Source organism: Entelurus aequoreus, linkage group LG08 (assembly GCF_033978785.1).
Source record: "Entelurus aequoreus isolate RoL-2023_Sb linkage group LG08, RoL_Eaeq_v1.1, whole genome shotgun sequence".
Taxonomy (NCBI): domain Eukaryota; kingdom Metazoa; phylum Chordata; class Actinopteri; order Syngnathiformes; family Syngnathidae; genus Entelurus; species Entelurus aequoreus.
Window position 1 is genome coordinate 60941365 of NC_084738.1, and position 16169 is coordinate 60957533.

At 38.5% G+C, this 16169-nt stretch overlaps 1 protein-coding gene and 1 long non-coding RNA gene across 4 annotated transcripts in view; one reads left to right on the forward strand and one right to left on the reverse strand.

Annotated features, from left to right (window-relative positions):
• LOC133656134 (uncharacterized) overlaps positions 1 to 16169 on the reverse strand; it is a 252413-nt gene that overhangs the window by 102820 nt on the left and 133424 nt on the right. The gene's annotated exons all lie outside the window — the stretch shown is intronic.
• The window catches only part of LOC133656133 (noelin), a 78308-nt gene that overhangs the window by 7928 nt on the left and 54211 nt on the right, over positions 1 to 16169 (forward strand). The window contains exons 1-3 of one of the 2 annotated variants that reach the window (XM_062057014.1): positions 5393 to 5830; positions 14207 to 14356; positions 14441 to 14596. In XM_062057014.1, the coding sequence (XP_061912998.1) occupies positions 5681 to 5830; positions 14207 to 14356; positions 14441 to 14596 (456 nt within the window). In that variant the 5' untranslated portion in view covers positions 5393 to 5680. Of the gene's footprint in view, positions 1 to 5392; positions 5831 to 14206; positions 14357 to 14440; positions 14597 to 16169 lie in introns of those variants that run through there. The other variant, XM_062057016.1, reaches the window with a different exon arrangement.

Sequence of the window (16169 nt, forward strand, 5' to 3'; positions counted from 1 at the left end):
GACTGAGCTGCGATTTTTTTAACAGTAAAATCTCTATTGTTTTTCAGCGTATGTAAGAAAAATATGTCTAACTATATGAGACAATTCCTGAAGGAATCGCGTGTGAATCCAATGCTGAAGTTGAACTGAAATCCTGGAATTTTTTTAGAATTGTTGAAGTAGAGCACACAATTCCCAAACAGGCTGAATATTTTTGAAGTCGTAACAGTTTGAATCAGATGAAAAATGTGGGAATTGTGGAACTTTCAAGAATGTCCATTGATCTAAATTGGAATTTCGGGAAAAGCGTGAATTTTTGGAAAATGGTAAAAAAAAACTTGAATGGTCTGAATGAGTTGAAATGGTTGGTGTTGGAATTTTTCAAATTGGTTGAGAAATGTTGAAGTACTATCCTTTTTAATTGAGAAATGGTATTACGGAATTCCTGGAATTTCGGGAAAACCGAGAATTTTTCCAGTTAAAAAAACAAAAGTGTTTTTTGTCCTGATTAAGAGGAATAATTGGACGGTGGAACGGTTAAAGTGGGTTGAAAAATGTTGGAGGAGTAGTCTCTGGGGAAAAAAGGGTGGAAAACCAGGAATTCTGGAAAATCCTGGAATTTTTTTGAACTTGGAAAAAGGGTAGTTTGAATTTCCAGGATGGTGGAAAGTGTTGAATGTGGAATGGTTTGAATAGATTGAAAAATGTGGAAATGGTTGAAGTTTGAAAAACGGCCATTTAATTTCGAATTGGAAAAATGGGAGTTGTGGAACTTTGAAGAATGTCCCATTGGTTTCAATGGGACTTTCATGGAAATTTGGGAATTTCGGGAAAAGCGGCAAAATGCTAAACATTTTGAATGTTGTGAATGAGTTTTAATGGTTGGTGTTGGAATTTAACATTTTTAATTGAGAAATTGTATTACGGAATTCCTGGAATTTCGGGAAAAACTTAGTTTTTTGTCCCGATTAAGTGAAAGGATTTGACGGCGGAACGGTTGAAGTGGGTTGAAAAATGTGGGAGGAGTGGTCAACAGAAAAAAAGGTGAAAAAAGGGTTGGAAAAAACTGGAATTCTGGGAATTCCTGGCATTTTATGGAACTTGTAAAAAATGTTGTTTGAATTTCCAGGATGAGTGGAATGTGTTGAAGGTGGAATGGTCTGAATAGGTTGAAAAATGTGGAAATGGTGGAAGTTTGAAAAACGGCCAATTCATTTTGAATGGGAAAAATGGGAGTTGTGGAACTTTGAAGAATGTCCCATTGGTTTCAATGGGAATATCATGGAAATTTGTGAATTTCGGGAAAAGCGGGAATTGTTTTGCAAAATGCTAAACATTTTGAATGTTGTGAATGAGTTTTAGTGGTTGGTGTTGGAATTTAACATTTTTAATTGAGAAATGGTATTATGGAATTCCTGGAACTTCGGGAAAACCGGGAATTTTTCCAGTTCAAAAACAACTTTGTTTTTTGTCCCGATTAAGAGGAAGGATTTGACGGCGGAACGGTTGAAGTGGGTTGAAAAATGTGGGAGGAGTAGTCGACAGAAAAAAGGGTTGGAAAAAACGGGAATTCCTGGAATTTTCTGGAACTTGTAAAAAAAATTGTTTGAATTTCCAGGATGAGTGGAATGTGTTGAAGGTGGAATGGTTTGAATAGGTTGAAAAATGTGGAAATGGTGGAAGTTTGAAAAACGGCCAATTCATTTTGAATGGGAAAAATGGGAGTTCTGGAACTTTGAAGAATGTCCCATTGGTTTCAATGGGAATTTCATGGAAATTTGGGAATTTCGTGAAAAGCGGGAATTGTTTTGCAAAATGCTAAACATTTTGAATGTTGTGAATGAGTTTTAATGGTTGGTGTTGGAATTTAACATTTTTAATTGAGAAATGGTATTACGGAATTCCTGGAACTTCGGGAAAACCGGGAATTTTTCCAGTTAAAAAAACAACTTTGTTTTTTGTCCCGATTAAGAGAATGGATTTGACGGCGGAACGGTTGAAGTGGGTTGAAAAATGTGGGAGGAGTAGTCGACAGAAAAAAGGGTGAAAAAAGGGTTGGAAAAAACGGGAATTCTGGGAATTCCTGGAATTTTCTTGAACTTGGAACATTTTTTGTTTGAATTTCCAGGATGAGTGGAATGTGTTGAAGGGGGAATGGTTTGAATAGGTTGAAAAATGTGGAAATGGTGGAAGTTTGAAAAACGGCCAATTCATTTTGAATGGGAGTTGTGGAACTTTGAAGAATGTCCCATTGAAAAATGTGGGAGGAGTAGTCGACAGAAAAAAGGGTGAAAAAAGGGTTGAAAAAAAACGGAAATTCTGTGAATTCCTGGAATTTTTTGGAACTTGGAAAAAAAGTTGTTTGAATTTCCAGGATGAGTGGAATGTGTTGAAGGTGGAATGGTATGAATAGGTTGAAAAATGTGGAAATGGTGGAAGTTTGAAAAACGGCCAATTCATTTTGAATGGGAAAAATGGGAGTTGTGGAACTTTGAAGAATGTCCCATTGGTTTCAATGGGAATTTCATGGAAATTTGGGAATTTCAGGGAAAGCGGGAATTGTTTTGAAAAATGCTAAACATTTTGAATGTTGTGAATGAGTTTTAATGGTTGGTGTTGGAATTTAACATTTTAAATTGAGAAATGGTATTACGGAATTCCTGGAACTTCGGGAAAACCGGGAATTTTTCCAGTTCAAAAAACAACTTTGTTTTTTGTCCCGAGGATTTGACGGCGGCACGGTTGAAGTGGGTTAAAATATGTGGGAGGGGTAGTCGACAGAAAAAAGGGTGAAAAAAGGGTTGGAAAAAACGGGAATTCTGGGAAATCCTGGAATTTTCTGGAACTTGGAAAAATGTCTGTTTGAATTTCCAGAATGAGTGGAATATGTTGAAGGTGGAATGGTTTGAATCGGTTGAAAAATGTGGAAATGGGGAAAGTTTGAAAAATGGCCAATTCGTTTTAAATGGAAAAAATGTCCCGGAAAACCTGGAATTCTGAGAAATCTGGGAATTTTTGGAATTTTTCAAGGGAAAGCCCGCGATTCCCGAATAGGCTGAACAGTTTGAAGTTGGAACGGTTTGGATCAGGTGAAAAATGCGGAATGTAGAGCGCGCCAAAATCTGGAGAAGAAGAAAAAGAAGAAGTTGAAAAATAAATAGATGAATTTTGGTGTAGAAAACCATATGTGTGAATGTTCTGGAGCATTCACACAATAATCAAATCCATAATATCATGAATCCAATCCTTATAGATTTATATTTAAAGATGTTTCACTGTTACAATTGGCCCTCTGAGACTAAAACAGACCTGGGCATTCTGCGGCCCGTGGGCCGCATCCGGCCCTTTGTGCGTCCCTGTCCGGCCCGCGTGAGGCCAATTATAAATTACAAAATAAATTTTAAAAAAAGTATCTATGTCGAGTGTGCAATACAACGGTGCTGCTTTTGTTTTGAAAATCGTTATTTGTATTACTTCCGTGTGGACGTATGCGTGTGCGTGGTTGTGAGTGAATGTGAACAGCTGCAATTACAAAATAAAGTTGAAAAAACATCTATGTCCTGCGCGCAATACAACTGTGCTGCTTTTATTTTGAAAAGTATTATTTATGGGCGTGTGTCCGTGTGTAACCTGCGAGTGAAGGTGCACATGCAGCGACAAGTGATGCACGGTTTACACCCGAGACGCTAAAAAGAGAAAAGTTGATGAGGAATGGCGTGTTTTCAACAAGACATGGACTGCAAAGCAACGTTCCCTCGAAGGTGCGTGCCTGCGCAATTGCGCACTGCTCAAGCGTCCGCTGCGCGCAGCAAATATATGCCGCGCACCAAATCAAATCCCATCTGAATTCTAAACAAAATAAACATATTTATTCTATGGAATTTTGCAATGCAACTTTGAGTGACAGTGACAACAAGCGGCCCTAATGGTGTTCGTCAACACCGTTTACAACACCGTTCAATTGAACACCGTTCAATTATTGTAACGTCTATCGAGATGCTTCGAGGACAGGAATTACCGTAATTTCCGGACTATAAGCCGCTACTTTTTCCCCTCGTTCTGGTCCCTGCGGCTTATACAAGGGTGCGGCTTATTTACGGCCTGTTCTTCTCCGACACCGACGAAGAGGATTTCGGTGGTTTTAGTACGCAGGAGGAAGACGATGACACAATGATTAAAGACTGACTTTTCATATACCGGTAGGCGGGTTATTTTGATAACGTACAGGCGAGCACTTTGTATTACTTTGCACCGTTGTATTATTTGTACTCTGCACGAATGCTGTTCGCCATGTCAAAGATGTGAAAGTTTGATTGAATGATTGAAAGATTTATTGTTAATAAATGGGACGCTTTGCGTTCCCAAACAGTCATCTCTGTCCCGACAATCCCTTCCGTGGTAGCAGGAACCCCTATATACTACGGTAATTACACATCAAAACCCTGCGGCTTATAGTCGGGTGCGGCTTATATATGGAGCAATCTGTATTTTCCCCTAAATTTAGCTGGTGCGGCTTATAGTCAGGTGCGGCTTATAGTCCAGAATTTACGGTATATCGATCACTTTATTGAGCAAAACTGTTTATATTCGGACATAACCACACCAAAAACATGAGTAAAACAATTCTATCTCGAAAAACTAGTCATTTTCTGCCGTACAAACCAGGCCAAAACCAACTTGTCATCTGTCACCAACACGCATAGCACTAAACCACTGGTGCGTTTATGGCCACACAAAAAGTCAGACAACTCAAACACCACACAAAGTTACGCTATGACTCCTCAGTCATACGTGTGCTTATTTTACTGTCATTTATTATTAATGTTAATTTATTTATATTAGTCATGGAATGCTGTTACACACACTATGTTGAAGTATTACTATTATTATTAATTATTATTATTATTATTTATCTTACGGTATACATCAAAAATAATATTGAGCAAAATTTAATTGAAATATTGTCGATGTGGCCCTCCAGCAGTGCTCGGGTGGCTCATGCGGCCCCCGGTAAAAATTAATTGCCCACCCCTGGACTAAAATGTTGAAGAGCTGCAGCACCAAACTCGGCCACAAGATGGTGCCAGAGTACAGCAAATTAAAAATCCCATCTCCTCATTAAAAGGATGAAAGCATCACAGCACCCTTCAAGTGTGGGTCACTCTGCAACTGGAGAGGGCGGAGGAGAGGTTGCCATGGGTTACCGGGAGCATCCTTTCTTGTTTTAGAAAAAAAAAAAACAAGGCGGTTGAGATTAATCCCCCATTGTCATCCTCACTGGGGGGTGGATCAAGCTCCAATCCCGGATTTTTCCATGAGCCTCGCTGACATCACTGCGTCTGGAGATGGAGATGTGTAGCTCCTCCCCTTCTACGCCTGCCTCCGAGTGGATGGGGGCGGGAGGCGCGGCGCAAATAGTGAGCGGTGCAACCGAGAGGCGCCAGTGTGCGGGAGAAAGCGGAGCCACGCACAGCAGCCCAGGTCCCATCCTGTCATTTGTTTTTCATCCCCCCCAAAGACCCCCGCACTGGACCAAGTGCTCGCTTTCCACCCCGCGTCGGAGATGTGCAAGAAAAGGAGAGCCCAGCCGGGGGTCCCGGCGTGAAACCGTCGGCCAGTCCGGGCGCCAAGATCAAAGGGAAGCGATTGTCTCCGGAGTCCCGAGGACGAAGACGGCGTGAGCGCTTCAGGAGCCGCGGAGATGTCGGTGCCGCTGCTGAAGATCGGCGTGGTGCTCAGCACCATGGCCATGATCACCAACTGGATGTCGCAGACCCTGCCCTCGCTGGTGGGGCTCAACACCACCAAGCTGACGGCGGCGCAGGGGGGCTACCTGGACCGCAGCACCGGAGTAAGTCGGCAACTTTTGCACGATTCCACGGGGGGGGGGAAAAAAAGGCACCGTCGTCCTCCGTGATGAAAATCACGTGGAAAGTCAGCGCTCTTTTGCGAGTTAAAGAGAATTAACCTCAAATGAGTTGCCCACGTAATATTAGTTCTGGGCTCTTGACTTTCCGGGTTAATCTCAAACAAAAAAACAATTGTAAGGTTCGCCTCGGACTCTGACGCTTTCCTTTGTCTGCTCGGCACAGGACCGGTGCGGCAACATTTTTCCAATTTGTTGCCGGCCGCCCCCCCACCCTTCCCCTTCACCCCCCGCAGAGAGAATCAGCAGGTGCATGCAGGGATTTTAATTGCGGACACGGTGATGAACGTGTCCTACAGACCGGCAAAAAAAAGCCTCTTTGAGTCAAAGTCTGCTCAGCTGTCAGTGGTTCTCAATTATTTTCTCTCCTAAGGGACGGAATTTTTGTCACGCCCCCCCAAATTAATGTTTATTTTTCATCTATAAGTATAAAGATAGTTATTTACCCCCCTATTTAAGAAGTACTGCATTAAATGGGCTGTTTGGAACTTGCTCCCCCCTTTAGTGGATGTTTATGTACCGTATTTTCCGGACTATGTATTATAATAATAATAATAATGGATTAGATTTTATATAGCGCTTTTCTATTATTAGATACTCAAAGTATGTATTTCATGACTATGGTGCGGTATCTTAGCCACACCCACTAAATTTTAAGTGGAAAAAAATATGTTTCCATATATTAGCCGCAGATATGTACGTTGCAAAATGAGTTTTCTTTTCCACAGAAAGATTATGTAAATGTTTATATACATGGTGTCCGTAACAAGGCAGTACAACGGCTGATTAAACAAAACAGAAGTCGTCGTCATGGACGCAGTAGCTCTCCAATGTGCTAAACAGACTCAATAACTCCACGGTGACGTCTTGGGGAATTTACGAAACAATACAAAAAATAATGCTAATGTTAACAATGCTAGCTTTATTACGTTACGAAAGCACGTACAAATATCCACAAAGACATTCCTACAAACAGTAAGTAAGGATACAAACAGTAAGTAAGGATTGTTTTAGTTGTATTGTAAAACTTACAAAGTGATGAATGAAGAAGCCATACGAGTAGAAATGCTATGGACGACTTGTGGACGGAATGGCACTTTTACGCGTAATCAAAGATTCCGTAAATTATTATTTACCTGGTGTCTGTAACACGGCAGTAAAACGGCTGATTAAACAAAACGGAAGTCGTCGTCATGGACGCAGTAGCTCTCCAATGGGCTAAATAGACTCAATAACTCCACGGTGACGTCTTGGTGAATTTACGAAACAATACAAAAAATAATGCCATTGTAAGTAGCAAATGTTAACGATGCTAGCTTTATTACGTTACGATTGCACGTACAAATATCCACGAAGACATTCCTACAAACAGTAAGGAAGGATTGTTTTAGTTGTATTGTAAAACTTACAAAGTGATGAATGAAGAAGCCATACAAGTAGAAATGCTATGGACGACTGGTGGACGGAATGGCACTTTTACGCGTAATCAAAGAATTCGTAAATGTTTATTTACATGGTGTCTGTAACACGGCAGTAAAACGGCTGATTAAACAAAACAGAAGTCGTCGTCATGGACGCTGTAGCTCTCCAATGGGCTAAACAGACTCAATAACTCCACGGTGACGTCTTGGTGAATTTACGAAACAATACAAAAAATAATGCCATTGTAAGTAGCTAATGTTGACGATGCTAGCTTTATTACGTTACGATAGCACGTACAAATATCCACAAAGACATTCCTACAAACAGTAAGTAAGGATTGTTTTAGTTATATTGTAAAACTGACAAAGTCATGAAGGAAGAAGCCATACGAGTAGAAATGCTATGGACGACTGGTGGACGGAACGGCACTTTTACTTCCGGTTCGAAGCTCAGTCTAAAGAGGAGGGCGACGCAGCACTGTAGTACCTGCAATGCGCAAACTTGTCCAGAAGATAGCGCCATAGCCCAAATAATAACACACCTATCCAATCATCTTAACAGACTCAATAACTCCACGGTGACGTCTTGGTGAATTCAAGAAACTGAAACAATACAAAAAATAATGCCATTGTAAGTAGCTAATGCTAACGATGCTAGCTTTATTAAATTACGATAGCACGTACAAATATCCATGAAGACATTCCTACAAATAGTAAGTGAGAATTGTCTTAGTTATATTGTAAAACTCACAAATTGATGAATGAAGTCGAGTAGAAATGCTATGGACGACTGGTGGACGGAACGGCACTTTTACTTCCGGTTCGAAGCTCAGTCTAAACAGAAGGGCAATGCAGCACTGTAGTACCTGCAATGCGTGAACTTGTCCAGAAGATAGCGCCATAGCCATAGTAAGTTAATTTGATGCTAACGTCATTACATTACGATAGCATGTGCGGATATGCATGAAAACGCTCTTACAGACATGGACGGTTTAGTAAGTCTGAATAGTTTTAGTTATATTGTAACACTTACAAACGTCGCTTGGAGTGATGAATGAAGAATCCACGCGGGTAGAAACGCTACAGACGGCTAGAATACGAACGGCACTCCGGTTGAAAAAAAAAAAAAAAGCACTACCCATAAACGGAGCAAACTCGTCCACAAGATGGTGCCGTAGCACAAACAATAAACAACTTTCTCAGCGTATTTGCCTCGCTTGCAAACTTTTGTATAGCTGCCAGCTAGAAACATCAATAAATCAGCCGCACGGTTCAAAGTGTAGGAAAAAAAGTAGCAGCTTATAGTCTGGAATTTACAGTCCTTATCCATATGTACGTGTCAAGATATACACTGTCACACACATATATCGTGGTGCCCCGCCCACTATTTGAGAAGCACAAACATGTTGCTGTTGAAATGTTTAGCATTTTCCAAAAAATTCCCGCTTTTCCCGAAATTCACAAATTTCCAATCAAAGTTCCACAACTCCCATTTTTCCCATTCAAAATGAATTGGCCGTTTCTCAAACTTACACCATTTCCACATTTTTCAACCTATTCAAACCATTCCACCTTCAACACATTCCACCGTCCTGGAAATTCAAACTACTCTTTTTTCCAAGTTCAAAAAAATTCCAGGATTTTCCAGAATTCCTGGTTTTCCAAAGCCCTATTTCCACCCTTTTTTTCCCCCAGGCGACAACTCATCCCACATTTGTCAACCCACTTCAACCGTTCCACTGTCAAAACATTCCTCTTAATCAGGACAAAAAACACAGTTGTTTTTTTAATCTGGAAAAAATTCCCGGTTTTCCCGAAATTCCAGGAATTCCGTGATACCATTTCTTAATTCAACATTTCTCGATCGATTTGAAAAATTCCAACACCAACTCATTCAGACCATTCAAGTTTTTTTTTTTACCATTTAAAAAAAAATTCCCGCTTTTCCCGAAATTCTTAAAATTTTGGGAAATTTTTGGGACATTCTTCAAAGTTCCACAACTCCCACATTTTTCATCTGATTTAAACTGTTACAACTTCAAAATATTCAGCCTGTTTGGGAATTGTGTACTCTACTTGAACAATTCTAAAAAAATTCCAGGATTTCAGTTCAACTTCAGCATTGGATTCACACGCGATTCCTTCAGGAATTGCCTCATATAGTTAGACATATTTTTCTTACATACGCTGAAAAAAATAGAGATTTTACTGTTATAAAAAATATTAATTTTTTTTTTTTTTTTTACAGCATATTACTTTAAAAACAGTACTACTGTTTTTTTCCCTGGTAAAATTCATGCATCTGAGTTCTTACTGTAATATCTACAGTTGTTGTTTTCATAGTGTATTAATGTAAATGGAAAAAAAACGCTACTAATGTTGTTTTTACTGTTGTGTTGGAAGTAATTACACCAGATGTTGACGACACGCATCCAATTACCTGCTTCCTGGATGCTGTACAGAAAAAAAAACAATTTAATTTTGCATTTTCGGTGTTGACAAATGGGTCAATGAATGTGTAATTAAACAACTTCCCCACTAGGTGGAGCAGATGCACTCTAACTGTGCTTCTATTAGGATACAGGGTAGTACCGTATTTTTCGGACTATAAGTTGCAGTTTTTTTCATAGTTTGGCCGGGGGTGCGACTTATACTCAGGAGTGACTTGTGTGAAATTATTAACACATTACCGCAAAATATTAAATCATATTATTTAGCTCATTCACGTAAGGGACTAGACGTATAAGATGTCATGGGATTTAGCGATTAGGAGTGACAGATTGTTTGGTAAACGTATAGCATGTTCTGTATGTTATAGTTATTTGAATGACTCTTACCATAATATGTTACGTTAACATACCAGGCACGTTCTCAGTTGGTTATTTATGCCTCATATAACGTACACTTATTCAGCCTGTTGTTCACTATTCTTTATTTATTTCAAATTGCCTTTCAAATGTGTATTCTTGGTGTTGGGTTTTATCAAATAAATTCCCCCAAAAATGCGACTTATACTCCAGTGTGACTTATATATGTTTTTTTCTTTCTTTATTATGCATTTTCGGCCGGTGCGACTTATACACCGAAAAATACGGTAGAGGTGGGCGCTAAAACGATATCAATATATATCGCGATAGACACAGAGTTAATTTAAGAAAAAATGCGTTCGATTAAAAATGTTTGATCATTTTTTTCTTCTTCGTCGTCGGAAAAAAGCGCAAGTATGGAAGCAAGGTTGGTTGCATGAACAAAGGCCACTCCCTCTCTGGTAACCGAGCAAGGCAAGAAGTGATGACTGATCAGTGGGAGTGACACTCTAACAGCCAATCAGGCGACAGTATCGACTATCGGGTTTGGTTGCGCCGTCTTGTTGTCTGGCGGTTGATTTTTGCATGGAGCGAGAAGAGAAAGTAAACAAAATGAAGAAATGTTGGATAAAAAATGAAAAGTCACCTGGACAGTATGGCTTTTTTTATAGATTTTTTTTTAAAAGGGACTGTAGTTAGACCAATGTGGTCTGTAAATGATGCAAGGCGCTCGTCCCCACTAAGACCGGTAATACCACACGTTAGCTCGGGCTCACCCTTTATGCTAGGTTCACACCAACGGCGCTTTGACGGCGCTTTAAAGCGGCATGCAAAGCGGCGTTATAGCGTAATAAAGCCTGATTAAAGCGTGAGGGTCCTAATGGATCGTGGGAAAGCTTGTAGTGAAGCGGGACATGCTGCAAGTTTGGCAAATTTTTTTAAACGGTTTTAAAAAATTCTGCGCTCTGTCAAGAATGGAATAAAGCGCCGAGAGCGTATGAAAGCGTGAAAAAGCCTGACAAAGCTCAGCAAAACTTGACTAAAAGCGTAGGAAAGCTTAACAGATCTTGGTTCAAAGCGCGGACCCCAGTCTACAACTACAAATAGGAAGTGACTGTGATATTGACTAGTGACATTGAAACTTTTATGTAAAACCAACACAGGATTACAAATCCATTCTCTTTTGCATCATTGCCTTTTTTATACGATGATCATTGTTTCTATACTTCTGTTAGAGTTTGCTGTTTTGCAGTTTGACATTACTGTCTATAATTTTTCTGTATGAAAATGTTAATAATAAAGAGAATATGTTACGTTTTATAAAAGAAATGCCTTTTATTATTTTCAACTAGCATAAGAAATGAAAGATAGATATTTATTAAGATGACAAAAATAAAAGAAATGAAGATATAAAACATAATATAACGGAAAAAAAAGAGAAATTGAAAAAATAAATGAATATAAAAAATGTGTGGATAATTGCCTTTTATTATTTTCAACTAGCATAAGAAATGAAAGATAGATATTTATTAAGATGACAAAAATAAAAGAAATGAAGATATAAAACATAATATAACGGAAAAAAAAGAGAAATTGAAAAAATGAATGAATATAAAAAATGTGTGGATAATTGCCTTTTATTATTTTCAACTAGCATAAGAAAGGAAAGATAAGATATTTATTAAGATGACAAAAATAAAAGAAATGAAGATATAAAACATAATATAACGAGAAAAAAAAGAGAAATTGAAAAAATAAATGAATATAAAAAATGTGTGGATAATTGCCTTTTATTATTTTCAACTAGCATAAGAAATGAAAAATAGATATTTATTAAGATGACAAAAATAAAAGAAATGAAGATATAAAACATAATATAACGGAAAAAAAAGAGAAATTTAAAAAATATATGAATATAAAAAATGTGTGGAAAACTGTATACTGAGTTTTTCTCATTTTTTTCTTATTTTTGTTGTAACAATGCACAACAGAGCTTGATAATCGTGTCAGAGCCTGATTTAAAGCGTCATGATCGCATCAAAGCATAATAAAGTTCAATAAAGCGTAATAAAACGTATCAAAGCGTGATTTAAAGCGTATCAAAGCGGGATCAAATCGTGAGGAACGGTAACAAAGCGGCAACTAATTCGTATCAGAGCGTATCAGAGCGTATCAAAGCATAACATTACTTCGGAGATCGGGATATTCGTGGAAAAATTGACAAAAATGACGGCGCTTTGCTCGCCGCTTTAAAGCGCGGCAAGCGCCGTTGGTGTGAACCAGGCATTAGAGCAATCTTTTTCAACCACTATTGTCTGGTGTGCCGTGGGAGATGATTTCATTTCACCTAATTACTGTTTTTTGCAAACCAGTAATTATAATCCGCAAATAATGTGCCGTAGTTGAGTGTCGGTGCTGTCTAGAGCGCGGCAGAGTAACCGTGTAATACTCTTCCATATCAGTAGGTGGCAGCAGGTAGCTAATTGCTCTGTGGATGTCGGGAACATGGTTTGTCGTGATCACAATATGCAGATGACAGTGGGAGGCAGTGTGCAGGTAAAAAGGTGTCTAACGCTTAAACCAAAAATAAACAAAAGGCGAGTGCCGCTAAGAAAAGGCATTGAAGCTTAGGGATGGGCTATGCAAAACGAAACTAAAACTGAACTGGCTGCAAAGTAAACAAAAACAGAATGCTGGACGACAGCAAAGACTTTCAGCGTGTGGAGCAGCAGACGGCGTCCACAAAGTACATCCGAACATGACATGACAATCAACAACAAAATAGGAGCGCAAGACAAGAACTGAAACACTACACACAGGAAAACACCGAAAAAACTCCAAATAAGTCAGGGCGTGATGTGACAGGTGGTGACAGTACACCTACTTTGAGACAAGAGCTATATTGATGCATGCTTGGTTATGGTTTGAATTCATATCCAACAATTGCGAGAACTACTTTTTACTGTCAATATCGGCTACTGAGTTTCATATATGTATATGTTTTCCGCTAGTGGTGTGCCTCGGGATTTTTCCAATGAAAAAAATGTGCCTCGGCTCGAAAAAGGTTGAAAAACACTGCTTTAGAGCACAGCCGTTACTCCCTGGCACTAAACCTGCAGGGAATAGTTCTTCTCAGGTTCCTCTATGTTTACATTTTCACACTATTTTCTTACACTTTATCAAGCATTTCTTACATATTCCTTCATTTTAAGAGCTTATTGTTAAATGTTCAATGTGATTTTACTATTTTGTTTACATTTTTTGAGTGTTTTCCATGCTTGTGTTGACATTTCCTTTCTGCCTTGATAGCTCAGTGGATTATAATCAGAGGAAAAGTTACATTTGAAATAAAAAAATATACTTTTCAATTAGAGATGTCCGATAATATCGGCAGTCCGATAAATGGCTTTAAAATGTAATATCGGAAATTATTGGTATCGGTTTCAAAAAGTAAAACGTATGACTATTTAAAACTATTTAAGTACAGAGCGCCAATAAACCTTAAATGCACTGCCTTTGCGTGCCGGCCCAGTCACATATCTACGGCTTTTCACACGCACAAGTGAATGCAAGGCATACTTGGTCAACAGCCATACAGGTCACACTGAGGGTGGCCGTATAAACAACTTTAACACTGTTACAAATATGCGCCACACTGTGAACCCACACCAAACAAGAATGACAAACACATTTCGGGAGAACATCCGCACCGTAACACAACATAAACACAACAGAACAAATACCCAGAACCCCTTGCAGCACTAACTCTTCCGGGACGCTACAATATACACCCCCCGCTACAACCTACACCGCCCACCTCAACCTCCTCATGCTCTCTTAATTCCACGACTGTAGATATCGGTATCGGTTGATATTGGAATTGGTAATTAAAAGTTGGACAATATCGGAATATCGGCAAAAAAGCCATTATCGGACATCTCTACTTTTAATATGTTTTCCTCCTGCTCCTTGGTCTCAAAAAAGAAAAAAAAAGGCCGATATAAAACATGAGGTTTCGTTTAAACCACAGTTAGTTGCTCGACTAACTCATCGCCGCCTTTCTGCGCCCTCAGGTGCTGCCGGCAAACCCGGAGGAGTCGTGGCAGGTGTACAGTTCTGGCCAGGATGGCGAGGGTAGGTGCGTGTGCACCGTGGTGGCGCCCCAGCAGTCCATGTGCTCGAGGGACGCCCGCACCAAACAACTGAGGCAGCTGCTGGAGAAGGTACTCAAAGCCTTTAAAAAAAAAAAAAGAAAAAGATGTGGGCCTGTATTTTAACGTGTCCGTATGCCTGCCCCAAACCGCAAGGTCCAGAACATGACCCAGTCCATCCAGGTGCTGGACCAGCGAACCCAGAGAGAGCTCCAGTATGTGGAGAAGATGGAGGTCCAGCTCCGTGGCCTGCAGACCAAGTTCAGGCAGGTGGAGGAAAGCCACATGCAGAACACCGCCAAGCAATACAAGGTAAAACAAAAAACCATGCCCATGTGACACCGTCATACCCATCTAGTCACTTCCATCCACTCCGATTTGATCTTTGTCAGACGTTAAAAGAGCAATCTGACCATGCTAGCACTTTGGGTTCCACACTCCAAACCAGTAGATCAACATAACTGATCATTTTGTAACATAAACGTTTCCTCTCCTGCAGACCGCTACAACACAACATACCCTTTCTTACTCGATTAATCGATCAACACAGTTCTACAGAGGGGCTGGGTTAGTTTTTGCCTCATACCTCACTTAAAGTGTGACTGTGCGAAGATCTGATAAGTCCGAAAGAAAAATAGATGATACAGTATTATTTGCTCATAGATGCTACCCGGTGACTGTTTGAGCACACTGCAGCTCGTCCTAGATAAATGAGCCCACTTCTTAATGCTTCAGTCATGCGCAGGATTCTCACAGGAACAGGAATGAGGCAAAAATGCATCCACACCCACTGTAAATATGCCCGTCCCAGACGGTGACAGTCTGTAACAGTGAAATTACTGCCAAAACTCCCCCCACACCAAAAGGTTTTAACTCACCGCCAACGATTCGCAAGTATAAAAACTATTTTTTTCAATTAAAAAATAATTTGTAAGTATAGAAACAATGTTATGCATATAAAAAACGTTTTGCAAGTATAAAAACAATTTTATTCAATTAAAAATTAATTTGCAAGCAATTTCTTGCAAATAAAAAACATTTTGCAGGTATAAAAACTATTTTTTTCAATTAAAAAGTAATTTGCAAGTATACAAACAATGTTATGCATATAAAAAACGTTTTGCAAGTATAAAAACTATTTTCTTCAATTAAAAAAATTATTTGCAAGCAATTTCTTGCAAATAAAAAACATTTTGCAGGTATACAAACTATTTTCTTCACATAAAAAAAACGATTCGCAAGTATAAAAACATTTTTTTCAATTAAATAGACATTTTGCAAGTATAAAAACAATTTTGTGCAAGTAAAAAAAGATTTGCACATATAAAAATATTATTCAATTCAAAAAATGATTACATTTTTTTTCTTGAATTAAAAACAATTCGCAAATATAAAAAAAAAGTTTAATAAAAAAACGATTTTCAAGTATGAAAACAATTTTCTTCAATAAAAAAATGATTCGCAAGTATAAAAACTATTTTATGCAAATACAAAAACGTTTTCCAAGTATAAAAACTATTTTTTCAATTAAAAAATAATTCGCAAGTATAAAAACAATTTTGTGCAAGTAAAAAAAGATTTTCACAAGTTTAAAAAAGATTTTCTTGAATATAAAACAATTCGCAAATATTTAAAAAAAATATTTCTTTAAAAAACGATTTGCAAGTATGAAAATATTATTCAATTAAAAGAAAGATTTGCAAGTTTAAAAATAATTCTCTTTAATGAAAAAAAACGATTCGCAAGTATAAAAACAATTTTGTGCAAGTAAAAAAAGATTTGCACATATAAAAATATTACTCAATTAAAAGAAAGATTAAAAACAATTTTCTTAAATTAAAAACAATTCGCAAATTTATATTTTGGATTTAATTAAAAAACGATT